At 47.4% G+C, this 27,997-nt stretch overlaps 1 protein-coding gene across 2 annotated transcripts; it reads left to right on the plus strand.

Annotated features, from left to right (window-relative positions):
* The first annotated feature begins 621 nt into the window (after positions 1-621).
* On the plus strand, positions 622-27,946 carry NDNF (neuron derived neurotrophic factor). Of its 2 annotated transcripts, XM_075150633.1 has the most exons (5): positions 622-924; positions 2,917-3,075; positions 23,630-23,818; positions 24,839-24,963; positions 25,892-27,946. In XM_075150633.1, exons 2-5 carry the CDS (start codon positions 3,056-3,058, stop codon positions 27,283-27,285), a joined length of 1,728 nt encoding a protein of 575 aa, XP_075006734.1. In that variant the 5' UTR covers positions 622-924; positions 2,917-3,055; the 3' UTR covers positions 27,286-27,946. The 2 variants fall into 2 exon arrangements, with proteins under 2 accessions (XP_075006734.1, XP_075006735.1); XM_075150634.1 differs by lacking the exon at positions 622-924 and having other exon boundaries at positions 2,830-3,075.
* Positions 27,947-27,997: the final 51 nt, after the last annotated feature.

Below are 27,997 nucleotides of genomic sequence, written 5' to 3' on the forward strand. Positions count from 1 at the left end.
GATTTCACAGTAAAGTCATTCACCTTTAATCTGCTTTTGTAATATTATATCAAATTTGGCAAAATAAAACAAGTGCTACAGTAGTGTCTAACAGTAGGTGTTTTCCAGTGATGATATGGGAAATGCCAATGCTGGCTACTTGGACCATACTTAAGATTTGTGTTTTATTTTTGAGCTGTTGGAGTAAAAAATCTTGTTAATCAGTTCATAAAACAGTAGGATTAAAAAGAATGCACTGGAGGTGTAAAACAGTCAACACCAAGAGATTTTAAAGATTAGCTTAATAAATAAAACATAATTGGATAAAATAGGCAGGTAATGAGTTAAGGGCAGCCCAAATGTGTAATTTCTTGGGGTCAGCGGCAATGCGTTAGTTTACACCGCAGCTGGGTAAAGCCTAGAGGGCACGTAACAGGGTGTTGCGAAATTGTATTAACCATGCTCTGCTGTTGAGGTGTCTTGTTTTACCCTTCTCCCATCAGCACTTTTACGTGATGCAGGAGAAATACTGAGTTAAATCGCAAGCTGCACGCCAACTGCTGCATGTGCTTTTGATTTTTCTCAAGATAGGGTAAAGAAAACGTCTCTTATTAAAACAAGAAACCGTAATTGAGGCGAGAAGGGAGCCAGCAGAGCGCTTGCAGGATGCTCAAACCGCCCTGCCGATGGTCACAGTAGCTCCGGGTTTTCGGTGGAAGTGTGCTGGGTGCACGGCTCCTTGCCTGCCTGCCAGCCCGGGCTGCATTTGGCGAAGCAGCAGCGCACCGGGGGAAGATGTGCTCACAGGCTCGTGCTTTGCCCAGCCCTGAAAGGCCGTCACCTCTCACGCAGGTCACTCTGCTTCAAGCAGCACTCGCTTGCTGCCCAACGGGCAGAAGAAAAACTTGACCTCTTACTCCGATGAAACCCGTGGCTCAGCCTCAGGTAGGCAAAACCCAGTAAGCAACATCAGCGTTTCTACTGAAAGTAGGAGCATCATCTCTATGCTTACAGCAAATGATTTCGGTTTTATCACTTACCTGCACGCTGTCGCTGCTCAGACTCCACCGGGGCATTCATGTGTTGCTCCGCTGGGGAAGGCAGCAGCAGCTACCGAGCCAGGCGCTTCCTAGATGCCTCTCGAGGCCCCTGCTGCCCAGCCCATTCCTCTTCTGAGAGCGCGAGCACTGTGTGATGCTGCATAACTAAAACCCATCATGGCCTATGAGGCATAATTGATTGATAAGTCCGATTTAGCATCTCAGTTTCTGAGGTTAATAAATAACGATACCCTTTCCCTGGCAACAAATGTTAATCAATGGATTACTGATAACAGATCTTCAGATCTGCATCACAATGAGAACCACATAATTGGGCAAAAAAAATTACATATACACGCAATTAAACACACACATGCAAGCACACACAGTGTCATCTGTCCTCCATACCAAATGCACAGCAGCAATGGGTGTTAAAATTTGCAATGAATTATTTATATGATGAATTATCCCTCTTTCTCTCCTCCTAGAATATCCAATTGCCCATTTCCATTTTTGTTTCGGAAAGATTTATTATTCAGATTTATTCACTGGATAGCTTATTAAACATTTCCTCCTCTTTTTCTCCATAATCCATAACATGCATCTTGTTTTCTGGTAGCACCTATCCATCCGCTCTAATAGGGTCTCCCAGCATGGTGAAACCGTGAAGAGTGCAATTGTTACCCAGACAGTTTACAGTCGGCTTTGTGAACCAATTACAGATGTCCTAAATTTTGGATATTTATTTGCTCACTTAAGTCAAAACAGTTTCAGCCACCGAGTAAATGATCCACAGCTACAGACAAAGATTGTGACTGCATGCGAATGAATAATTTGGTTGTCATCAGTATTTAGGGTGCACCTCTTGAAATTCATTCTTGCGCCCATTTTTGCTGGTAAAACTCAGTTCTCTGGAAGCCTTTGAGAGGGTGGAAGGAGAAGGTGAGTGCCCAAAGCCAAGTCATTTAGAGGTTTGCCCATCTTCTTCCCCTTTAGTGTCTCAGTTTTGCCCCATCAGTGTAAGGAACAGCATTTTACAATCAAAGACTTCTCGCCCTGGGTGCTGCCATGCCTGGGACCTGTTCCTGTAAAGACTGTACAAACATGAATCATCTCTGGATTCAGGGGGTAGCATTTAAATACCAATTTCCTAGGTGCTGGGATAGTACTGGGGACAGTTAAATGGATTTAAAAGGAATCACCTGCCCACAAGAATTTTCCATATTTTGGGCTTTCATTGTTTGGTTTCTATTTAACTGGCTGCCCTAGTACCTCCCAGGCATTCACGTAATTTTCAGCATTTAAATCCCAAATCCGCCTTCCGTATCTGTGTTTAATATTTTTGTACCTTGTAAATTTTGAGAACGGCGAATCTTGTTGTGAAAGTGTTTTAACCGTTCTCTGGCTGGGAGTTGCTCTGTGCTACGCTTTAAATCATGATACAGATTTACAGTTGCGATAGAGGTGGAACTGCAAGCATCCAAAAAAAGAGTTACCTATACGCAAAGGAGTCGGTATTCACATACCTCAGTAAATAATATCCCAGGGATGTCATCTTGCTTCCCCTGAAATCACAAACAGTAATACCCTCTAAGAACAATAGCACTAAAACTGTCCTCGGGTTAAAAATAATCGGTTTGCCTGTGTGTGAAGCGCACAGTCTCAAGAGCTCTTTGGCTGGGTAGCAATATTTTACCTCTAATGACCTCAAACCGGAGCCAGCCATTTTTGCAGGCTCTACAGAATACTGTTGTGCCACGAATCGTACCCAAAGGTAGCTGCCTGCCTTCACCTGAGCATATCCCTCTCTGCTGGCTCCTGCACGCTCCAAAGGCTTGGGGAAAAACTAGTGAGATTGCACTGGCTTTTCTTTACTAATTTTGGCTTTCTTATTTAGTCAGATTCGCCTGTTTTTGGATGATTGAATCTCTGCGTCTTCTGCAGCAGAAGAGGAGCACGTGTCGTTTACCGAGTTGTTTTTTTACTGAAGTGTTGCAGTTGGAGGCAAACGATTCTCTAGAAAGGAAGAAGTCGGGATGCTGTGTGCGAATACCAGGTATTTTTAGGTTCTCCTTAAACATGCATAAATTAATTCTAAACTTCTGTGTCTTTCCTCCCTTCCCCAAACTCCTACTCTTGAACCTAATTGAAAACGATAAATATAGTTGTGAAATATGTAAAAATAGGGACATGAAAACAGAAGGTTAACTGGATGGGGGCTCCCATGGGGCTTTTTTTCTTAATCCTGGGTTTCTTTCGGTGTACTTACATTTTTGAGCAGACTCTTGGGCAGAGTGCTCGCTGGCTTGCAGTGAGCGACCCAGCTACTCTGTGAGTTGAGAGAGTGGGAGGTAAGTGGCAGTAACTAACGGCAATTAGCAGAGGTCTGGACAGCTATGTGTCCCTGAAGACACGAGCTCTTTTGGGGGTTGCGTCTTCACAGACTGAAGCGGATCGTCGCCCTACAGAATATGACAATTTGCATCCCTCCACTGAGGCGTCGCTGTCAGATTTGCTCAGCAGTCTTGCAAAAAAGGAGGTTTTATTTTGGTTTTGCTCCCCAAATCTGTTGAAGTAGTAGGAAAGGAATGATTACCTTCAGGGAAATTACCTATCAGCTGCTCTTGGTAATAACTTGTTTAATGCTTATGAAGCACTTGACGTTTTTATGACTGATGTGCTAAAAAAGAAACAAAAAGAGAGAGGGGTTTGGTTTTAAATGGCAAAGGATACTTTCCCCCTTTTTGTTGCGGCTCCCAGGTAACAGGAAGAAAAATCTCCCTTGCTCCCCGAACCTGAAAGCTGCCTCTGATCAAAACATAACGAGGGAGAAGGTGAGAGGTTGCATACACAGCTTCGAGACCCATTTGCTAAATTGCAGGAGGGTTTTATGAATCCCATTTCTCACGCATCCTTGACCATCTCTCCAGCCCTCTCTCCCGCCTCCATCGCTGTTGGGATGTTCCGCAGCGTTCCCGCAACCCCAAACCCCTGCAAGCAGCGGCTGCGTGAAAAAGAGAAGCGGGAGCGCTGCCCTCCGTCCTTCTCCCGCGGCGTTCCCTATCCCCCCCGAGTCACCCCGTCCCGACTTTCAGCCAGGAGAAAACACTTCCAAGATGGATGTTGAGTAGCTTCTCGCAGCGCAGCAGCGCAGGCGAGCGCGGCACAAAGGCGGGGGCGGCGCGGCTCTGGCGGGGGCGGGGGTGTCCCCCCCACCCCTCCCCGGGGCCGCGGGACCGGGGCTCCCCCGCGGGCCCGCCCCTCCGCGGAGCGGCGCGGTGGCGGGGCGGGGCGGCCGCGCCCGCGGGGCACCCCCGGCCGCCCGCCCCGGCGGCAGCAGCGAGACGCGCTGGGCGCCGCCGCTCCGCGCCCCTCCGCGCCCCTCTGGCAAACTTTTGCCGGCGCGCAGCCGCCCCGCGGTTCTTACCGGGAGGCCAAGTCGGGGCCGTGCCCTCGCCCCGGGCGGCGGCGGGTACCCTGGGGGGCTCCCGGCTCCTTTTCCCTGGTTTTTATTGTTTTTCCTCCTTTTTTTTTTTTTCCCCCGCGGGGAGGGGTGGGGAGGGGAAGGGGCTATAAAGCGCGAAGGGACGTGCGTGACACAGTCCCCGTTGCAGCCCGTCCCCGCCGGAGCGGGGGGGTTAGGTAAACACCCGCCGCCCTAAAAAAAAAAAGCCTCCCCCGGGTGGGACAGGAGGGGACAGGACCGGACGCCGCAAGGTAAGCCACTGGCACCGGGGCGGGGGAGCGGGTGGGGGGCGCGGTGTCCCCCATCCGGTTGCGGGACCCGGCGGCCAAAGCGGGGCGGGGTACGCGCCGCAGCGAGCGGCCACCCCGGCGCGGTCCCTCCGGCTGCAGCGCCGAGCCCCTCGTCCCGGCACTGCTCCGCCGCCGCTTTTGCGGGATGCTGCGGGTAGGACCTCGGCGCCCTCTCGGATCCCCCCTTCCCCTTTGAGGTTGTTTTTTTCGTCCCCCGTCCCCGTTTTTGCCCTCTTTCAGCCCGCGGCGGCCGGTGCCCCGCAGCCTGGGCTGCCGCCGGGAGCCCCGGCTCGTCCTCCGGCGCTGCCGCTGAGCGGGTGCCAGGCAGGCAACGGCTCCGTCTTCGCCAGCATCACACTTTGTTTTTGGGGGTAAAAAGAAGAAAGACAGAAAAAAAAAAGTGGCTAGCAAAAAAAGTAGACGGAGAACCCAACTGCGAGATGTAAGTGCTGAGATTTGCTACGTGCAGTTTGGGTTGTGTTTTTATTTCGAGAGCGCAGAGACAATGGCTACAAAGAGTTGTTTAATCACTTGCAGATATAACTTTTATATATTTAAACCTTCACAGTTAAAGGCTAGCGCAGATTTTTGAAAAGCAGTGATTCTCTGAGCGTTTTTGTTCTGGCTGTATTTAACACTTGAGTGGTAACGTGCCCTGATTCCTGGTTAGCTTGGTGCCAGGGATGAGCGTGATCTTGTCCGTGCCATGCTGCCCAGGGCTGCTCTGGAAACCACCCCAGCGGGCACCTATGTGAGCAAGGCAGTCTCTGTAAGGCTGGTTTCAGAGGGCGGGTTGTGAAGCTTGTAGCGTCCCTTGGACCTTCCCTCCCCGCCAAACGATCTGGTTAGCATCTAGTTACAATCTTTAATTAAAACGCTTAAAGAGTATTGCTGTTCTTGTGGCTTGACTGAGCTGCAGGAGGCGAGCTCAGAGGGGAGGCAAGGTCCCCAGCGTAAATACACAAATCTCCCTGGCCCGGCTGGCTGTTTGCGAGCAGATACCACGCGATGTTCAGTGACACAAGCGCGGTGCCGTGTCTGCATCGGAGCATCCTACAGTCAGGCTGCATTGGCAACCCCATCCCGCACCGTCTTACGACGGGCTTCTAGCCTAGGTGCACCGATTTCATGCTTGGTCAAGCCGGTGGACTTGTATCTGTGTAAAACTGGAAGAGATGAGAGTGATTTGAGGGTGAATTCCTCCCTGGGCAGTTGGTGGCAAATGATTTATATGCTAGTGACCCTGGCAAGGCACTGCTGGCTTCACCATAACCTGCAAAAATAGTAATAGTTCTGTAAAAATAGTACTTGGGTGTTAGACATCATCAGCACCCTTAGCTGTGCTGTAAGGGAGCAGGGAGAAAAACTTTGTGATTCTGTTTAGCCTATTTCAAAAATCGCTGATTCTTAGCTATTTTAGGAATGGCATTTCGGATTGCTTCTTGTCAGGAATGCCTTGTCCTCCCAGCCCTGCTCTCCTACCTCATAGCAAAACGCATACCTGCGAGAGGAGAGCTGCCGAGGTCAGCTTTCTAGTACCACTAAAAGTCTCTGTGAGTACTTAGAGTAATGTCTAGGATTTAAAACTTGTTAATATTTGAAGGAGGAGAGGACTTTTTAAAACACTGAGGGATTTTATGTTCTATTTCAACCATTAAAAAGGTGATGAAGCAGAAATGTGCAGTAGTGCATCATATATGGGTACTGTGTGGATATACTTGGGGTCCCGTGGCTGTGTTTCATCCTGTTGTGAGGAGAATACCTGTTCTTTGTGGACCTTCTGTGTCAGCAGATAACGAGCCCCTCTTAATTTGAAAGAGCTTTAAATAAGTCTGAAAAATGCCTTCAGCCTTGTCACATTCCTGTGATGAGGACTGTGGGTGCATCACGCTGTCCCTATTTCTGCGCGGCCCCAGACAGAAAACCCATTGATTTTTCTGCTGTGGAGGGTGGGTGCCGCCGCATGTCATCGCAGCCCTGCCAGCGAGGTGACATGATGCGCGTCGTGCACCCGCCCAGGTACGCGCTGTGCTCCGCGGCGCCTGTGAGAGGAGCCGGCTGTTCCCTGGTGCGAGCCACACCTGTCAGGCGGTGGCACACGTGTGACGTGCCGCTGGCGTCATCGGCCGGCGGGTTACCTCACGCCCCAGCCCCCTTGGGGGAGTTCAGGGTTTGGTCATCAGATGAGCAGTTTGAGAGGGAATTTGAGCGCCGTGTAGGATCCTGATCCCACAGAGATCAATACGGGCCCCTTTTTCTAATTTTAAGAAGGTTGTCACGGAGGTGAGGCAGAACTGCGTAGGATCGCCCTGCGCGCCTGTTTTGTGGTGGATGACTACTTCGGAAACACCGAGGAAAAGCATTTAGGTTTCCCCAATGTTTATAAATACAATATGGTGCAAACTGTCAAGCAAGCTGTTCAAAATCACGTAACGCCTGTGCTGCCTTCCCTGTTCGGCTCGAATGCCTTCACCACATAGTCGGCGTTCATCCGACGTTTAAAGCTCCCGGCACGCAGCTCCGGCCCATCTGCCGTGGTTTTTCCAGCGTGCCTCTCCTCCTCCTGTGAGCTGGGCTGGGGACGCGGTGGGCGCGGGCAGGGTCGGTGCCGTGGCTCTGCTTGTGCCATGACCCGCTCGTTGGAGCCCTGGGCCTCCTTCGGTGAGAGCCCGGGCTGCCCCGAAGCATCATGGCTCGTACGCCAAAACTGCGTGTAGGGGCAGAAATGGCGTCTTCAAGTCCGCTTTGTCCTCCTTAGAAGGTTTGTCCACCTTAGGTTTGTCCACCTTAGAAGTCCCCTGAAAATGAAGGGGTAAACCTTTCCTGGGAAGTCCCCTGAGAGCTGAAGCTAGCGGTGGGTGGGTTAATGGTGTGGGGGGAGTGGGGGCTCACCTTGGCTGCGCAACATGGTTTCGAGCCTCCAGCTGCGCGGTGGCCTTCCGCTCCCCATCCCGTGGCTTTGAAAGGGCTGGATGGAGCCTGTTCGCCGGACGTTTTGCTCTGAAGCATGCCAGGGTCTTCTGCCTTAATATATATATATAAAGATGAGATGTTTATTAAACTCAGACCCTGCTTTTTCTTCTACAATTTATGTTCCAAAAGGCTGGTAATAAACAGTTTATTAAAAAGAAATCCTGATTTATTTCTGCAAAGGGTTACATTTCAGGCTGGTACCAAACGGTTTTGTAGGAGACCACCTTTTATGCTTCCCATGGCAGTTTAAAAGATTGCTAGAAAAATAATCCAGAATCTAAGTAGGTTTGGATAAAGGCAAGCCAGGACTGTACGTCAGGGTATGTGGTGCTTTTATGCAGCGAAGCGGCGGATTTTACCATGGAACATCTGGGTACTGGCTTCAGTTACAGCACAGATTTTAGTGGGATAACAAGTCTTGTTTGGCTTCGCGTTCATTTTGAAGTCCCTAAACTTTATACGAATAATAAAACTGTAAGCCCATTACTTCACTATTTTCAAGGGGCTATTTCAGTCCTCCTTCAGGGTCTTGCATCTTTCTAGAGCTGGTTTTATTTTGTTTACTAAGTGGGTATTTATCTTTTGAGTCCCCGGCTTGCTTTCGCAGGAGGCAGATTTACTAATTTGTACCGATGGACACACCAGAGATGGCGGGTTTCCATTCGACCTTGCCGAACGTGCACGTTTTCTGCATTAAGGGCAGTCTAATGAAAACTGCACGTTTCTCGTTCAGTGCATTCAAAGGGGCTGATGTTATTAACGTGGAAGACTATATAGCTGCTTTGGGCTACCAGTTCAACCACTCGTGAGAGTTAAAATAAGGGAGGAGGTTTTGTTTTCTTTTTCTGTTTGATTATAAAATGCAGAGGAGAAGGGTAGACCTGGCTGAAGGAGTGAAGGGCCTTCTCCTTCACGTAAGAAAACAAGTTTGCAAACCCTTACAAAAGGGTGCATATACTGGTGGGAATGCCCAGCATCGAGGATGATAACCTTGACTAATTATATATCAAGAAATACGTGCTTGGAATATAAGGCTTGTGTGAGAGTGTACAGACAGCCCATAAGACTAATGTTTACCTTGCTTATGGAGAAACCAGTGTGATACCGAATGCTGTTGAGCTCTGTATTTGGTGTACGGGCAGGAGTGAAAGGAGAATAAATCAGAATTATGTTAAAGGAAAGAGAATATCTTAGGTAAGACCAGTGGGAAGGGACTCAAGTACTGCTTGAGCTCTGTTAAATAACGAGCGGTGCAGTGAGTGAGCATTGCCTTGGAGAAAAGGCAGAGCGCAGAAGCTGTGTTCCCCACGCTTTGTTTTACATCATGACTGAGAATACGCTACTTCTATGACAAAAACTTTCAAGAGATCAAACAGGGATAGTTTCTGCCTGAGAAAAGGACTCAAATAAGCTAATGCTTACGGATGGATGGAAGGAGCTTTGAAGGCTGAGGAGATGTTAAAGTTTTCAAACATAACAAGATGTCATTAGGAGAGGAAGTATTTGCCCTTAGATCGGGAAATAGGTCAGAGTAATAAATCATAACTCCAGGAGAACGTGCTTAAAGCTGGAAATAAATTAAGAGGGACAGAGAGAGTAAATATTAAAAAGAAGTTTGTTCTTTCAGAATTAATTTTCTAATTTGCGCTATGCAAGGACACCCACTGAACAGGAGAAAGATAAATGTTAACACAGAGCTGTAACAGGAGCCAGCCGAAAATCTCGTGACTGCGTAGCTGGCTTTGATTGCACCCCAGGGAGCATGTCGGTCGCGCGGGACAAGTCGGAAGCAGGCAAAGCGTCGTCTTTTTCAGTTCATGTGCGAGATAGCTGATACTATAACTTCACCAAAAACGTGATGATCTTCTGGGGGACATTTCACAGGATGGGTTTTAAATGCCGTTCAAGTAATCAGCAACACCAGTGGTCTGAGAACCCAGCCCCCAGTCCATGACTGCTTCGATAAACAAAAATATACCTGAGTTACCAGAGGGATGCAAGGCGAATCCTGCGCTGAGCATCTTTCGGTGGGCTGTGTCCTTCCACCCAGTCAGGGACGAGTGGTCAGGTAACCACAGCATTTTCAGCATTTCTCACAGATTGCTTAGGAGCACGCAGGGTTGTTTGGGTTTTGGCCCAAATTGGGACTTCTCTGGTTTTAGAGTAATTAAATTCAGTAGTTGGAGAGATGTTTGTTGCTTGCGTGACAGCTGAGATAAGAAGCAGTGGGTACTTACTGCGAGCACCTGGAAATCTGAAAAACAAAAGGCAATAATTTATCTTTCCTACTTCATTCCCCCCTCCGCGGGTCCGGATATGAGTGCCCCTCCAGCGTGACCCTCGCACGCTCACAACGTGACACACCACCGAGGCTGACACTTCCCCTGTGATTTACAGGGGAAAAGCATTGTTCGCCTAATTGAGCGTATTTCTTTTTTTTTTTTTTTTTTTTTTTAATTTAAGGAAAAGTAACTTTAAAGGGGTTGAAACTTTATTAGGGTGTGAGAAAAATGATGCTTTTCATCTTTCTCACTTTTAACTTGCTCACTACCAAAATAGAGCAGCGCTAGACCAGCTGCCGCTCCTGCTGCAGAGGCTGGTGGGGAGGCGGGAGGTGCGATGGGATCGCAGGTTCTTTGCAGGGATTATTAAACAGGGTAGACGTTTTTTACAAAGCAACCAAAATATCGTGAAGACGTGAGCTCGCTCTCTCTCTTGCTACTTTGTTTAGGTGCAGCAGATTTGCCGCTAATTTGTTTATAGTCAAACAGTCTAAATGTGTCTCAGCATTTTGAAATCCAGAAACCTGATGCAAATTAAGCAGTTTACAGATCGGGATGATGATCGTGCGGGAAAGCCAAGCGTCTTGGAGCTGCCAGCTGGTCTCTGGATGCGAAGGAAAACATCAGTGAGCAGCGTTAACGGTTTCTAGTCCCCGTTCTTTCTCTTTCTTTGGCTACTAAATCTGCATTTAATTCCCCATGGTTTTTTACTCCTGGGTAGGAATTACTTGCTTGAGTATGATTTGTAGGACTAATAGGATCTTATCCTTATTTGGGGAAGACCCTAGGGGCTCTCTCAAACTGATATTTCAGTAATGAGAAATAATGAATAAAAATCTAACAGTCCTAGGGGGTATTAAAGTTACAATTTTGCAGGGAAGATTTAATGTCAGTCAATTAAAACTTTTATAATCCTGTTACAGTGCAATAGTTGAAAAAAAGTCGTACTAGGAAAAGTAAGTAGGTTTTAAGACCCTTTCACATCATGTGAACAAGTTTAATTTAATTTAACATTTGAATTAAGCAGGTGTTTTAAAGCAAGAGTGTAAGACATCTCTTGCAAGTGTGTGTGATAGCAGGGCAGCAGGGTCAGGGAAAGAAATGTGCTATGTTAATTTACGGAGCGCGTTCTAATTCCCACTCATTTAAGAAAAAGCAGTTGCAAAGTGTTTATAAGAAAATCCAGGCAATTAGGGCTTTAACTCAAAAATGCAAAATTCATATACGTCAGGGAGATGTACTTCCAGTAGGCCAAAACGCGCTTCTGGCTCAACCTTTTGCTCACTGGGTTCATGGCCGTCCCCGCTCGGCACTATGGGCTCGGCGTGGTTTTGTTCAGCTGGGGACTGTGAGGACCCGGACTTGTGGCCCTTGGTGAAATGTGCACGTGTGGGGAGCGAAGCGGGACGCGGGGGCATCGTCCTTGCGGGCAGAGCCCCCAGCCCGGCTCCAGCCCAAACCTCTTGGGCCTGCTGAAATGCCTCGAGGGGACAAAGCACCAAAGAGCAGATACTTCTTTGAATTTACAGCTTTTTGGTTTTTACAATGCAATATTAACAGTGATGTTGAAATGACACTTTGTCCTTCAGCAGTAACTTTCATCCAAGAATCTTGCAGCCATTTCCAGTCGCTGGCGAAGGGACAGCCCCAGAAGGCAGCGCTGGGTCCCACGCCACAGCTTTCTTCTTTGGGGAAGAAAGTGCCCTTAGCACGCCTTTCAGCCATCTCTGAATGTACAAATTCCCTTCTCTTCCCCTCTTCTCTTCCCCTCTTCTCTTCCCCTCTTCTCTTCCCCTCTTCTCTTCCCCTCTTCTCTTCCCCTCTTCTCTTCCCCTCTTCTCTTCCCCTCTTCTCTTCCCCTCTTCTCTTCCCCTCTTCTCTTCCCCTCTTCTCTTCCCCTCTTCTCTTCCCCTCTTCTCTTCCCCTCTTCTCTTCCCCTCTTCTCTTCCCCTCTTCTCTTCCCCTCTTCTCTTCCCCTCTTCTCTTCCCCTCTTCTCTTCCCCTCTTCTCTTCCCTTCTTCTCTTCCCTTCTTCTCTTCCCTTCTTCTCTTCCCTTCTGTCAACCGAGGATGTATGGTTACCATAAGAAGGCCTGAAGGTTTTGGGGTTGTTTGGATGTTCGCTCACGCATGACAGTCTGACCTATCCACCCGTATGCGTTCCCTCCGCTTTTGTTCGCAGTAACTAACCTTTTGCCTGCCAGCCTGGACAAATAAACACTGGCCCAGCAGTAGAGTGGAGCTGAAACCGACCCTCTTGATAATCTGATTTTTGAGATCCCTTATCACAGCTCTGCAGTTGACCCTGAGGTTTGAAACTCTCGTGGCACATCCCTTCAGAGTGCCCGTCTTTTCGCACTCGGGAAAGACTTTTCAACTTGATCATGCAGAAGTCCACCACTTAGAAAATCCAAAAAGTGTTAGAAAGCCACCCTGAAGACTGGCAGCTCCCAAACACGCTCCTGTCCTGCTTTGGTATGATGGGCTGGTGGCTGTGGTTGGACTTGCGGTGTCTTGTAACCTTTTCAGACGGATACGTGTGTCAGCTCTGACCATAGGCCCACCTGTGGCAGCAATCTCCGTGGCCGTGCTTCACCGTCTCTCTGGGCATGTTCTGTTTTGCCCTTTGGAGGCGAATTCTTTCTCCATCGCATGGCTCCTTAGCCATGGAGACTTCAGTGGTGCTGGGTGAGCAGTGCCCGCCGAGCGGCTCAGGGCAGGCATGCAGGCTGCGTGGGTCTGTAGCTCCTCTGGTGCCTGGCCACGCTCGTCCCGAATCTTTTGTCCGCTCCTCAGCAGCTGCAGCAGCCTTGAGTGACCTTGGGAGCCACCCTGCACCATACGGGCACTGTCCTCCTGCAAGGGTCCCTGCTCCCTCGTGAACATCGGGCGCGCTCGCTGCTGTCATTTGTCCCAGTGACTAGCGGGAGGATTAGGAAATGGGGGCCGGAGCCTCCATGCACGGGTCTGGGTGAGATGAATCTCCCCCACCTCGCCGTGCAAAGGTCGTCCCTACCCACGTAGTATATAGAAGTGAGCGTGCGAAAGAGATGATTTTCTGAACACAGGAGAAGTGGGGAGGCTGATCATCCTGCCTGTGATCTGGTTCACTTGCGATGGGCCATCCTGTGCTCTCAGCCACCACAGCTTCTGAGGAAGTCACCAGCGCTAACGGTGTGACTAAGAAATCGTGCGTGCTGCTTTCTAGGGACGGCGGGGATCAGCGTGGGGGACGATATCCACGCTGGGTCTTGGAAAGTCTTTGCTGGTGTAACTCTGGCTGAGGTCTGCCAGCTCTAATGCTAAGCACGCTGATAGAAATATGTAAATATCAATAGGCTTTAGCACTACATTTGGTACTTTCCATTTTCAAACACTTGACAAATGTTTACCTATTTTCAGCAACCGTTTTCCAACTGGGGAAAATGAAACGCAGCATCTGCGAATTACCGTGATACGTAACGAAACATTATGAGAGAGCACCTTAAGGGTTCATTAAGGACTTGTAGGGCCTAAGATTTCCTTTGCATGCCTTTAAAGCTGAAGGCAGATAATATTAAAACTGAATCTGATTTTGGACAGTTAAGTTCAATCAGAAAAATTTGGATTCTGATGATAATTAAGGAACTGGAAATTTTGGGGGATCACCTATCAGCATAACATGTATTACTGTGGTCATAAGTAACATGGGCTCGATCTTGATTCGGTAGAAAAAGTCATAGTTTCTTTGAAGTCAGCTGAGGATCTAGATTACATGATTCAAGTGTAACTAAAAGTAACACAGGGATAAGATTAAAAAAATACAGGAAAGAGCAGAATAAAATAGAAATAACTTTTTTCCCCTGTTCATATAAATTGTATTTTCTCCTTGCCCCATATATCTAGTTAACTATGAGTGTTCCTGGATTGAAAAAACCTAGGATGCAACCTTACAATTGCATTTGGTGCCAGATGCCCGCTACAGTTTGAGTTCCCATTGCTATGTCTTTGCTCCGAGATATACACCGCCCCTGCAGACCACTGCGGGACACCATCCTGGCTTGTTACTGCAGCTGCTGTCCTGCTTCGCTCTTCCAGCTGCCAGAGGGCTTTCTGGAGAGCTGCTGCTGTTACACTCTGTGCTATTGTAGGCATTACTGGTCGTTACTGGTTAGCCTGGAAGCACTGAGAAACCCTAGACAGTAAAAAGGAAGATACGGTAAAATTGCAGATGAGAATTTCTGAGTAGCTGTTGCAGGAAAACTTTGTGTGTAGAGGTAGGGAAGTGGGCATGAATACTAACGTACTTGGCCTGGCTGTGGTTTGTAATCCTACGTACATGTGTGGTGGTGTTCCTGACGCTGAAGAAAACTGCGTGTCTGATGGAAGCTGAGGGAATCGGCCTCTGTGCACTTGAAAGGGTTTCAAAGTAGTCAGCAATTTGCGCTTTTTTAATCATTTACCAAAAAGTAGAAGGGAAGAAGCGTATAAGCAATTCCAGTGTGCTCACAGCACAGCTTTCCACAAAACGTGAGCGCTCCGGTTGTTGCTGGAGCCGCTGGAAGCTCGCCTTCCCCCTGCTCCTGCCCAGCAAGTCGCGCCGGTGACCTGCAGCCCCTTGCCTGTCGCTGCCTCTCCTGCAGCGCCCTGCCCTGCGCGAGCCCCTTATTTTCTCCCCTTTAACAAACACGTTGCTGGCCGTGGGCAGCTGCCAGGCGAGCGGTATTCCCCAGGCCCTAGGAATGGCTCAACCAACTTTAACCCCTTCGGTGGTTAATGCAGTTAATGACTTTGGTTTTATGTTTTAGCACTTTCCAAAGGTCTTTCTGACCTCCAGCCGTAAGCCCCGGCAGTTTGAGGATGCGACGGCGGGATGCACGGACCCCGGTTCTGCTCCTGCTCTTTATGATACCCTGACGCTTCAGTCATCCCTGTCCCTCATGGGTTTTGGCAAGGGCGGTTGCTCATAATGTCATTCAGAAGTATTCCAGAGAAACAGTGGGAAACTCCGTACCAAATACCAACACGCTTGTGTTGGTTGTAATTTGTAATTGTTCGTATGTGTTCCTCCCCGCTAATCCCCTTGCTGAAATTCATTATGGAGAGACAGTAACATACACTCAGAGAGCTGTGCTGAAGGCAGAATGACTTGGCCGAGGAAAGTAGCTATTGTTTTATGATTAAAGGAAGGGATTATATTGGGATTTCCTTGAACAAGGAAAGTCGCTGCCCCACTTTTATTGCTTGTAACAAGGGGATAATAATTACTCTCCATTATAAAACACCTCCAGATCTTGCGATGAAAGATTTGTGGTAGAGCTGCCTGGCATTCAGGGTTGGTTATCTTAAATGGCCTGGAGTTGTGCAAATGAAGATTTCTCTGCCTTACCTTATTTCTCCTACTGGGGCTCCAACCCTGCTGAGACTATGGAAAAAATTGCCCTTTTCCAAGTTGGGCATCTGACATGAGATTTGCCTCTGAAAGAGCTGGTACCAGTCACCCATCCCGTGATGCTTGCCCCCTCCGTGAGCCACGTCCAGCCACCTGGGGATTTTGTACAGGCTTGGGAGGATGAGCAGGTATGATGGTAAGGACACAGGCCAGCCCGTGCCGGAGCGGCCAAGGGAAGTGGAGTTCGGCAGAGGGGGGCAAGCCAGCAGCTGGCTGCCACCCAGTGCTCCAGCGCATCCCTTCTTCCCGTGCCGCTGCCATCCCCTTGCAAGGAGAGGTATGAGAGAACAACTGAGCATTGTAACAGAGGTCGCGGGGGACTCGCTGTTTGTTTGGTTTTGACACTCACAGCTGAGTCGCGTGGGTCGAGATGGCTGTGAAGGAGAGAAGCGCTAGTATGTGGTCTCTGATTAAAAAAAGAAAAACTACTAGGCATTTCCTCGAGTGTCCCAAATGGCATCTCTTGGCTCAACTGGTTTTTGAAGCATCCAGCTACCACCAGCTCCAGGATGGCAATTCCGATGTAATCAGAGTTGAATCTGTTTCCACTAAAAGTGGAAAAATAAATAAGGCTCAGTTTAGAAACAAAATAGTCCGTGCAAAATTTGATTTTTGATACCATATCTCCCTGAGTATGTTTGCTTTTCAACATGTCTAATTTGAGACAGCTCTGCATTTTACAATGTTACCCCTTCGGAGTTAACCTCCTCCCTAAGTTGTAGTTTGTTGCCACTGTTGTTCGTTAAGATTTGGTGGAAATGTACCTTCTTATTTTTACATAGTTGGATTTTTTCCCCATGCTACCGTCATTTGCTTTGCTAAAACAATATTCCCAGCAAAGGAAAATCACGGGTTGAATTGGAGTTGCAAGAGGTGGTCGGTGAGTCCACTGGTTAGTGACACGGTGGACCCTAAATGCTTCAAAGGCACCATTACAGTCCATCATGTCCAGGCGTACTTAGGGAGCTTTAATCCATGGATTACAGGGCTGTAAGTGCTCCCAGTTACAGCTGGTCCTGCCAGAGGGAGCTGCCATGTCAAGCTGGCCGCAGCGCTACGCAAAAATATTTCTGTTTAAAATCCACGGAGACGGTGATACGCCCCGAACGCATGCATCCCTGTTGGGGCTGCGTTCCTCGTCCCCCGCCCCGTTCCATAGGGAAAGGCTTTGGGCTGGCACACATCTCCAGCTGCGCTGGCCGAGCTGGCGAGGCTCCCGCAGCCCTGCGTGGCCCGTGCTTTTCCCCAGGCACGAGGCAGGACCAGACAAGAAGTTTTCAAGAGAGCTGCTTTTTTAAAAAAAAAAAAAAAAAAACAAAACAACAACAAATCCAAATGAAAAGCATACCAAACGTTTTCCAGATCCTTTAGGGAATAGCAAGCATTAAATGGCAGGCCTTCACTTTTCCCCTCTGGTCTCCCCCTAAACAAACAAACCGAGCAGCTCCCAGTAAATACTTAAAATTTCAAAGGCATTATTTTTCCTTGTTTGCACATTAAAAATAACTAATTGTATTACAGTTGGAATTGGTAAGCATTTTTAAACTCCTCTGTGGCTGAGGTGATAACTCTGAGGTGCATATATTTGTGTTATATATCTCTGGAAATGAAGGGTATAATGGAAAAGCTCACAGCCTCTTTACTTGCAGCGTTCCTATAATAAGTCAAAGAAGTCACACAGTGCCCTTTTATTTCTGAAGCTGGACTTAAATCACGTCAATAAATCTACAGACTTATTATGAGATGCAGCATGGGTAATGTAAACAAGGTAAAAAAAAAAAAAAACAAAAAAACAACAGACCAGAGTTTAAAAATAGGACATAAGGAGGGAAAAAAGTTAACCATCCCTACAATAAAAAGAGAAGAAATGCAACACAAAGGCACTGTGGCAGGCAGTGCCTTGAAATTATCCTCACTAAATTACAGCCACGCACTTTCTACTCTCTGTAATTAAACATTAGGGTTTATTTATTCCAGATGCATTTGCTTCAGGTAAACCCAGATCTTTTTTTTTTGTGTTTGTTTTGTTACTGTAAATCCTTTACAGGTCTCTGTGACCTGCAGACAGTTGAGAAGTAAAGCAAATTATTTCCATAGATCAAGGCATTGAAGATGACTTGTGAACAGTACTGGCATTGCACGTGAACTTAATACTCTTGCTCCCTTTTTACAGAACGTAGGTATATTGGGTGACATTGAGCCTTCCTGTGAGTGCGCCTGTCTGTGCGTGAAATAAATGCACAATGAAGTCCGAACAGCAGTACACAACTGCTTTGACCCCAAACAGCCAAAGAAAATGGATTCTCGGCTTGCTGGGTGGGATTTCTGTGACGGGATGTAAGCAAGGAGCCTCTTGATACCTCATGGGGTACACCCTGCGTAACCGCTGTATTTTGCTGGAAAAAAACGGCTTGCTTAGGGCAGACAGAAAATACCGTAGGCTTGATAGGCAAAATCGAAAATCGGGTGATTTTATCTGCCCCCGCGGCCGCCTGTTTCTGGCTTTGGTTGAGGATGCGCCCACCCCACTGATCCTGCAGCCTGAAGCAAGAGCCTGCAAGGTGCTGCCGCAGCTCCGGCTAATTTATCCCCCAACTCGGAACCTAAGCCAGTTGCAAATCCCGTTATCCTCTCCGTTTCTGCTCATAATTGCAGCTTACCTAGATATTTGCAGGTTTCGTCTAGGTGAAGTTTGTTACGCAAAGGGCTTAAAGGCTGGGCAGGGGGCTTGTGTATGTGGGATTTTGGAAAGGTCGGGTAGGCTCACTACCCAAGTGGAAATCATTAAAAAGATAGGAATGAATTGTAATCATCATAAAATCTATGATCCAATTTAACGATAATTTTCATATATGTGCTTATAGCTAAAACTTATAAAATGGCCAGACAGCTGCTTTTGTTTATTTATACTTTCTGAAGGGAAACAAAAAAAAACAACTTCTGGCAAGGTGGTAAATTTTGAGGCGTTTAAAATAACTTACATCCCACTGCAAATGTACAGCGTTCATTTTTCATCTGTTGATCTATTTAGATAAATACATATAGGTTCATTAAGTAAACCTCTTCTGAGGTGTGGCTGTTGCTACCGGAGTGTTTGTGCAGCCCAGGAGCTGCTCACCTGGGGACAGGACCGCCGCCTTCCAGGTGAAAATAAAAGGAAACCCCGGCCACCAGCCACGACTGCCGCTGCCCCGGCGTCCCGGTGGCTGGCGGGCAAAATTGGAAGGTGGCCGAGAGCAGCCCTACCTAGGAGGAGATGGGGAACCCCTGGGTGCTCCCTGCTCACAGCCTGGCTCCCCAGAGTGGGTCGGGAGGGGAAGAGAAGGGAGGTGGGGAAGAGAAAAGAAAGAAGAAAGAAAACTTTTTTTTCCTTTCTTTTGGAAATGAAAGAATATACGAGGAAGTCATATTTTCTCAAGGACATTTTTCAGTGTTGCTCTTGTTGCTGGTCTAGAGCTGCTGGTGTCTGCGTGTGCCATCCTGGTCCCTCCCAGCTGTGGCGGGTTTTCACCTTTCATTTCGTGCCATGCTTGTGGTTGCTGCGTGGGATTTCTCTCCCCTCTAGCAATGCCGGGAAGGTCGGCAGCCTGGCACGGCCGGGCTGGCGAGCGATCCCTTTCCCCCATGCCAGGGTGTGACCTCCTGGGGACCAGGGGTGCCAGCTTTGTCCCGTACCTGCCGCTCTGCCCCTGCTCCTTACCCTGCAGCCAGCGTCAGCCTCAATCGGGGGGACGGGGCGGCGAGAGGTTTACCTTCACGCTCGGGTTTAAGGCTCGGTTTAGAGAGAGTTTGGGGAAAAAGCGAGAGGTAAAGATGAGCCATTAGAGGGCACTTTTGCAATCCTGGAGAAGGAAAACGGTGCTTATTATTTCACTTAGGACTGTTTATTTTGGCGGTCTCTTAAATTTAGTGATAAACAGCAGGCAAATCCCTCCAGTCAGCAGGAATATATCAATAAAATATTGACTTAGAGTTTAAAAGAAAAGAAAACAAGACGAACTTGTAGAAAAGGGAATAAAAGGCATTTAGGAGGTGGCACAGTCTGGAGAATAAAAAATCACACAACATATTTCACGTAATTTGTATGGCTTTAGAGTGCAGTGCTTAGGCCTCAGCTTGTACCTGGCTTCTAAAAATGAAACTGGCTCGGAGCACGCCACACCGAGACAAGAAAATCGTTTGTTGGAAGTTTCTGAGGGCTGGGTGGGAGAGCATGAATTCACGTGCTCCCATCTAGCAAGTGCATTTTCTGAGGGACGCCGTCAAAGTCATTGCCCAGCGGTGAACTTGCCCGGAAAGAAACATGGGATGAATAAATGATTTCTTTTGCTTTCCTCTTGATGTTTTGCATGAGTAAACTACAGAGATTTTAGCTTAGAACTCTGCCAAATAATGAGAGCACTGCAAAAAATAAAATCTGTTTATTAACTGGTGTGAAAGGGTGGTATAACACTGACAGCACGGTTTCCAAAAACTGTGAGTTTTGGATGCCTCTTTGCTGTTGAGGTGTCCCGCTTTTGGAAGTGTCGTGCATGAAAATTGGGACCATTTTAAGCCTCTGAGGTTGGATATGTGAAAATGAAAGCACTCAAAATCCTATTCGCTTGTAAAGGAACAAAGATTATAAAACTTTTCTTTTTCAGTAACCATTGACAACTTTGCAAGCTATTTCATGTATGGGATGGGCCGGTGCTGCCTGCCCAGGCTGGGCAGGGATCACAGAACTAACCTTAATGTGTCTTTTGTAGTTATTTTTAAGCCAAAATGCTTTTACAATTAGATAAAGAAATAAGAGACAAATCTGTACCTTGTCACTACACCGCGGTTGTTAACGGGGACAGAAACGCTGTCTACAGGAGTTTTTAAAGTGCATTAGCTAGTGAAATTATTTAAGAAGTGAAGCTTAGACTGGCTAGTCCTATAATCAAAAATCGTTTATTTTAATAGAGGTTACATTGCACTGGAAGCGACTATGGGAATATATAGGATTGCAATTTCAAGGGGTTCATGTGGAGGATGCTGTCTGCAGAAAGTGTCAGAGTTTCTTACCTAACCAAATAATCTGCTGTAATGTTGTGATTAAATGGGAAAGAATTTCTTCCCTGTTGGCCAATGATAATACTTGAAAAATCAATAAACAGCGTGTTAGAGCACACAAAACTCATCCTGCTTTGTGTGAGAGGAGGTTTCTGCTGACTTCGGTGACTCAAGTCAGCAAGTATTTTGACTTACGATCTTTGCTCCAAAAGGTCAAATGTCATTAACTTTGCTGATAAGTATCAACACTTCAGTCTGAATTCGAGGAAATATGTCTGTTGTCATCAAAAGCTAAGTCAGGACCTGGTTGGGATAAATTCTGACACACACTGGGAAAGCTAAATCAGGATTTAACTATAAGTAGCAATTGCATGTCTTAGATAAAGCCCTTTACTCCTTTCCCTTCCATAGGGCAGAGCACTGCAGTAACCTGTTATTAAAACATCCCAAACAATAACAAAGCGCACAATTTGAGACCTATGAGTGCCAGAGATGAAGCATGACAAACTCTGCAAATGGGGAACCGTGGCTGTGTGTTGCTGTCACCAGGTTATCGCCAAATAAATAAGGGTGCAGCCTTCTCCAACTGCAAAATAACTTTTGGCAGCCTCGGCACAGGCAGGGCTTCCCTGTGAGACGGCGGGGCCATTGACCGGCAAGCTCACCGCAGGGCTCCCCGGCACGCTTGCTGCTCGCTCGTGGGGGCATGGGGCTCCTCCATGATCTCTGTGCCCACCTGGGACGTGACCACAGGGGAAACTCTGCCAGGGGAACGTCAAGCATGCGCTTTCATCTTTCCTGTGGTTTTCCACTCAGGAAGATGAGGATCTGGCTGCAAATATAGGAATATGCAGCGGGCCGGGGAGGGAGAAGGCTGAGGAAGGCGTAGCAGCCCTTGGTGTGAGCGAAGGCACAAGCGAAAGGACGCGAAGATGAAATTGCATCCTGGCAAGGGAGTTTTCAGTACGCATCACTTGTGGCTTACGGTTACTTCGAGGTTTGCTACATATTTTCTCCTCCCTCTTGCATCACCAGTTTCAGTGGGAAACTAGAGAGATGAAGGACAGGGACCGAGCTGGACAGCACGAGTGGGAGAAAACAGTAGCAAGCGGGGCGGGAACAGATAACGGGGCCAGGGACAGTGGAGAGGAGGGCAGGGGTTGAGCAGGGATGACCTGCGCCGTTGCTGGAAGGAGCAATTCAATAACAATGATGTAAGAGGCAGAGGAAGCAATATGAGGGCAAAAATAGCCGTGCGTGGGCATTGCTGGTGTCAGGAGACCTGCTGTCCTACATGTGGACAGCTGTGTTTAGCCGTACCGGGAGCAGGGCGGACTGCAAGACAGGCAGATGCCACAGCCTCCTCCCTGCGCACGGTGGAAGGGAAGCTAGAGGCAGCAGGGAGGTGGGATTTGGGAAGATTTTGTCAGGAGCTCGGGGGTGAAAAAGAGGACGAGACCCCGTGCTGCCTGCGGCGAATTCCCACGTTCGGGATGCTGGCGCCCGCAGTGAGCTTCGGCAGGGACGTGGTCACGACAAGAGGGGCAGAGGCTGGCAGGCTGCTGGCCGCTTGCTGCTGTGGAGAGGAGAGCGGGAAGGGCCATGCGGGGATTTTGGGGCTGCTGGGGAGTAGGTCTTGCTGAAAGCTCCCAAAGGGCCTGGGCTCCCAAAGGGGTGGGCTGGGGTGAGGAGGAGGGTCCCGCGCCGTGACCGCCCTGGCCTCCTGTGGCTCCTTTGGGGTTTTTGGAAGGTAAAGCCGTGGGAGGGGGAAGGAGGAGGCTGCTGGGGCTTCCCTCAGGGGTGCCTGTTTATATCTTCATGAAGTGCTTGAAGGGGAAGAGCAATTTTATTATGGATTAGACTACATCATGCCACTTCTCAAGGAGCTTTATGTTTACTATTTTTACATCAAATATTAGGAAAAGGTCAAGTGGAAGGGAAAAAAAACCAAACAACCTCAACAGCAGATTTGGTCTTAAAGGTAAAAAGAAAGAGTTTGATATAAAGCCATAGTTAACTTACAGTGCAGTACAAGGAGCAGTGCATGACCGCACATTCAGCCAAGTAACAAGAAGATAAAACTGTTCCTGCCAGCTCAGCTTTTTATCATGCTTCTCCCCAAAGCCAGTGGCTAACACAGGTTAGGTAATGGCCTAAACCTCCTTTTTTCCAATTTAAAAAAATATTATCAGTTAGCAATTTAAACTCGCTATACTCGTACCAGAAATGGGCTTTGTTTCCCCCCTACCACCCCCCCATACCAGAGCCATTACATATGAGATCATCTACTGTACTGAAAGGAGATTTCCAGCCTGTCCCACTGTATATGTTAGGGTAGTCATTACTGACCTAGTTGTAGACATAATAATGAAAGGCTGAGATTATGAATTATTATGCCTAATTTGTAAGGGATTCTCTGCTTTTGTGTTTTGCAATTCCCATCAGGCTTGAGGATTAAGCCCTGCTGAATTGCATGCTAATACCAATGTGCTTTGAATATGTGTGGGTTTATATCACATGTTTTCCTAATTCACTGTTTTAATAAAGAACAATTTCACTGGAAATGCTTACTTTTCAAAGGATTGTTGGAAGCCCAACCAGAATCTCCTACGGATAGTGAAGTCGATGTACCCTCCATCTGCTCTGTGATTACTCTGGCTCCCATGTCCAGTGAGCTCTATTTCTGCTATGGCAAAACATCAAACTGTAGCTCTACCAAAGTATGTGGAAGACTTTTGCTCGTTATTAATGAGAGTGAGAGATACCAATCTGCAACCAGTGTGTGGGCTTGCTTTCAATTACAGTTCAAGATGGAAAAATTTTATTTACATACTTTATCTAAGCGCTGTGACGATGCGAGCTTAGTCCATACAATATGTATTCCTAGTGCTTGTACAGCAGTACAGTGAAGGTGCCTGCAAAACATAAAGTGCATGAGACGTTGTTATAAGTATACCCATGTTTCAGCAGTAAATCAGCCCACAAGAGCCACACGAATTTGCAGTGACCGCGGGTCACGAATAAACCGGTGCTTCGCCACGGTCTCACCCACCAGTGTGGGACAAGCTGGTGGCAGCTCCTGCTGCATGTGGAGCAGCCCTCCTCAGGTGGGACTCTCTGTCGTTGCTGTAGGATGCTCCTGCTGCGCTGCCCGCTGCTGCTGCTGCTGCTGCCGCTCACCTCCAGGCCCCAGAAGTTACCTACCAGAGATGAGGAGCTCTTCCAAATGCAGATCCGGGACAAAGCATTTTTCCATGATTCATCAGTCATCCCAGATGGAGCCGAAATTAGCAGCTACCTCTTCCGAGACACCCCTAAAAGGTATTTCTGTCTGGTTCGAGTGAGGAAGCTGTACTTTGAAGCACTAGCTTTATTTGTTGGGTGTTTTGAAATAAAAATTGGATCCAAACCAGAAAAATACAAATGCCAGTGTTCTGTCTGGTAAAGTAAGTAACTATGCGAGTTTCCATCCCAATCTGGCCTCCCCGGCTGAGGGTCTGTCCAATTTATTTGATTTCTGGGATAAGCCCAGAGCTCCCATAGACCACAGAAGTTCCCTGAAATAGGGCCACTAACCATGTCTGGAGGCGAAGGGAGTGGGAAGGAAATTAGAAACTACAGACTTGCCCCACCACACTTGTCTCTCTTCATTATTTCATATTGTGCTTTAAAGAAGCAGCATAAGCCAGTCTGTCTTGAACTCCCCACTTCCCAACCTCGACCCCATGGGTCAGAAAATACTGAGGTTAGACTGGGGAAGAACATGAGGCTCCAAAGAGTTCAGGGAAGACCAGCATGCCACCTTCCTCCTCATATCATACACCTCCTTCAGCCTTCATCGGTGAGAAACATTTTACAATAAATGATGTGTAGTGCCTGGGGGGATGCGGGAGAACAGCTGAATGCGTATGTATCTATGCATGCTTCTAGGGCCCTTACCTGGACGTAGCATAAAATGTGTGTCCTGCTTTGAAGAGCATATCCCTAAATTCTAGGAAAGATCCCGTTTCCCTCATTTATTCTTTTATGACCATTTATACTGTATATAGTTAGTGTAGGGGTAGAAAGCGAAGCTGATGGAGGGTAGGGCAGGAGGCCAGAAACCCCTCTGCCATGTCTTGACAAGCAAAGTGTGAACTCTGCAACACCGTGTTAGTGGGGAGACTCCCCTCACCTCCGTAGCTGTCGCCCATCGGCCTTTCCATATTCCCTCTGCACACGCTTGCCTGTAACTAATGCTTTTGTCTGTTGCCCCACCAACGCTGATCATGTCAAGTCAGTCCCTGCCGGTTGGCTGCCATCAGGATTTATTGGTGTATGGGTCTGTTAACCTTCCCCTAGGTATTTCTTTGTGGTTGAAGAGGACAACACCCCCTTAGCAGTGACAGTGACACCATGCGATGCCCCTCTGGAGTGGAAACTGAGTGTGCAAGAGCTCCCAGAGGAAGCCAGTGGAGAAGGTTCAGGTAACAAACCTTCAACGACTTCCCTTGCGCCTCAGAGACCTGCTTTTCTCCTGGATTCGAAGCCCCTGAAACCAGTCTCGGTGTGACGCTGAGTCTCGCAGCAGGCCCATCTTTATGATCTCCTGCTGTTTGGATCTTCAGCCCCCCTCCTGCTGTTGTGCAGGAAACTGGCAACAGGTAGCAACATGACAAGGAAAAGGGCTGTAAAAAAGTAAAAGTAAAAGCTGAGGTTATAGTTACAGAGTGCACTGGGTGCTGCCACAACAAACTGTGTTTGCCCAGAGTAACTCAGTTTCACGGGGGCTTTGCTGTGAGCTGTGTACACAAGATAAGAACTGGAGAGACAGGGCTGGCATTGCAGCAGGGCTGAGCTCGCCCCTTTGAGGGGACTTGTCTGTAGACATGGGGCTTATTCGGAAATAGGCACATAACTGCTACTCAAGAGAGAAAAGGTCTTTGGCTTCCAGAGCCTCTCATACAAGTGCTAAAATGTCATACACAATACATTGTATCCTACACAGGCCTTTGGCCCCCACTGTATTTAGGCACAAAATTTTAGTGTGACTCAGAGGGCCAAAGCTAAGGGCCCAAGTCCAGCAACAGGCAGCGGAGTCAGTTCCCCCTGGGGAACCGTGTGGCATCTCCAAGTTGGGTGCTTGAAGTACTCTAGTGGAAGGTATTAGCTACCATTCACGAGACTTCATTAATGCGGGTCAGGTGCAATTTCTATTGCATTTGGTTTTAACCTGAGTGCCAAGCCAATTTCCCTCTCTGATTTGACAGAAATATTGATTACATCTTCCTCAGAAGATAAAACCTTCTGTTTTCATCTCACTTTTGTATTTTATGTAGAAGTGTCTGTTAGGGTTTTATTTTCTCATATTCGCAGATTGTGTCTGTACAAATATTTTTCTTTCTTGTAATCTAGGTGAACCAGAACCTCTTGAGCAACAGAAACAGCAGATTACTAATGAGGAAGGCACAGAGCTGTTCTCTTACAAAGGCAATGATGTTGAGTACTTTGTGTCCTCTAGTTCCCCATCTGGTTTGTACCAACTAGATCTGCTGTCGACAGAGAAAGATACACATTTTAAAGTGTATGCAACCACTACTCCAGAGTCGGACCAACCTTACCCTGAATTACCTTACGATCCCAGAATCGATGTCACTTCTCTGGGACGTACAACAGTGACGCTGGCGTGGAAACCAAGTCCTACCGCCTCCTTACTGAAACAGCCAATTCAGTATTGCATAGTCATCAATAAAGAACACAATTTCAAAAGCCTCTGTGCTGTTGAAGCCAAGCTCAGTTCTGATGATGCCTTCATGATGGCTCCAAAACCAGGTCTGGATTTCAGTCCGTTTGACTTTGCCCATTTTGGCTTCCCCTCAGACAACAACTCTGGCAAAGAACGTGGTTTCCTAAAATCATCATCAAAGTTTGGGCGCCAAACATCCTCAAAGCCAAGAGTTGACCTGCATAAAGTTTGTATTGGGAACAAGAACATCTTCACAGTGTCGGACCTGAAGCCCGATACGCAGTACTACTTTGACATGTTTGCAGTAAATACCAACACTAACATGAGCACCGCATACGTTGGCACCTTTGCCAGAACGAAGGAGGAGGCTAAACAGAAAACAGTCGAACTGAAGGACGGCAAAGTTACAGATGTATTCATCAAGAGAAAGGGAGCCAAATTTCTACGGTTTGCTCCCGTTTCATCTCACCAAAAAGTCACCTTCTCCGTTCATTCATGCCTGGATGATGTTCAGATCCAAGTTAGAAGAGACGGAAAACTTCTCTTGTCTCAAAATGTGGAGGGTGTGCGGCAGTTCCAGCTTCGGGGAAAAGCAAAAGCTAAATACCTCATTAGGCTGAAAGGAAGCAAAAAAGGTGCTTCGATGCTGAAGATCCTGGCTACGACAAGGCCTAACAAGCAGTCGTTTCCTTCTCTTCCTGAAGATACGCGAATCAAAGCCTTTGACAAACTCCGCACGTGTTCTTCAGTCACGGTGGCGTGGCTGGGCACGCAGGAGAGAAACAAATTCTGCATCTACAAAAGGGAAGTGGATGACAATTACAATGAAGAGCAGAAGAAAAGAGAGCAGAACCAGTGCTTGGGTCCAGATACGAGGAAGAAATCGGAAAAGGTTCTCTGTAAATACTTCCACAGCCAGAACATCCAGAAAGCAGTGACCACAGAGACAATCAGAGGCCTGCAGCCTGGCAAGTCCTACCTGCTGGATGTTTATGTGATAGGGCACGGCGGGCACTCTGTGAAATACCAGGGCAAATTGGTGAAAACAAGGAAGTTCTGTTAGTGCCCCTGTACATAGAAATATGTGGAACTCCGGAGTGAACATTATCCTACTTCCAAGTATACGGATTGACTACTTGCACAGCTGAGAAGTTGTGACCTGTATTTGTACTGTGTAGAAAAGATATCAACTTGTATATTTATGTTTACATAAGTAATTGTTTGGAGGAACTGAGGCTGGTGCTCTCTGGTAGCATCTGGCAACGGTATTATCATGTGTCCGGTGACCCACATGTGATGCTCAGTAGATGTCCAAGGTAGCAAGAAACCTCGAAGGAACTGGCACTCCTTTGCTTCCATATTGCATGAACTGCTTCTAAATTATTTTATACTTAAAAGGCTGAGATACATCATTCGTCCACCTTGTTATTCACACACAAAACTCACAGACCTTTCTCTCAGTGTAGATGGTAGGGTTTCTGTAAATTATTTTATAGAGTCTTGTTTTAAATGTTTATGTTTCTATGATTGTAAACTATTAAAATATCTCCCCAATAAAATACAGATCTAAACTAAGTATTAACTGGGCTGCACATGAAGCAGTTTCATTGCTAATGTAAATTCTTACCTAGCTGATTTTCATGTTTAAATACTGTATGTATTTCATGTACAAAGTTGCCATAACGTTATATTCCTGTACATAAAATTAAAAATATTAGATTATATATTGTTTCTTTTTTCTTGACATTCTAAGAGGGCAAACAGACTTGGGGACA

Source organism: Calonectris borealis, chromosome 4 (assembly GCF_964195595.1).
Source record: "Calonectris borealis chromosome 4, bCalBor7.hap1.2, whole genome shotgun sequence".
Taxonomy (NCBI): domain Eukaryota; kingdom Metazoa; phylum Chordata; class Aves; order Procellariiformes; family Procellariidae; genus Calonectris; species Calonectris borealis.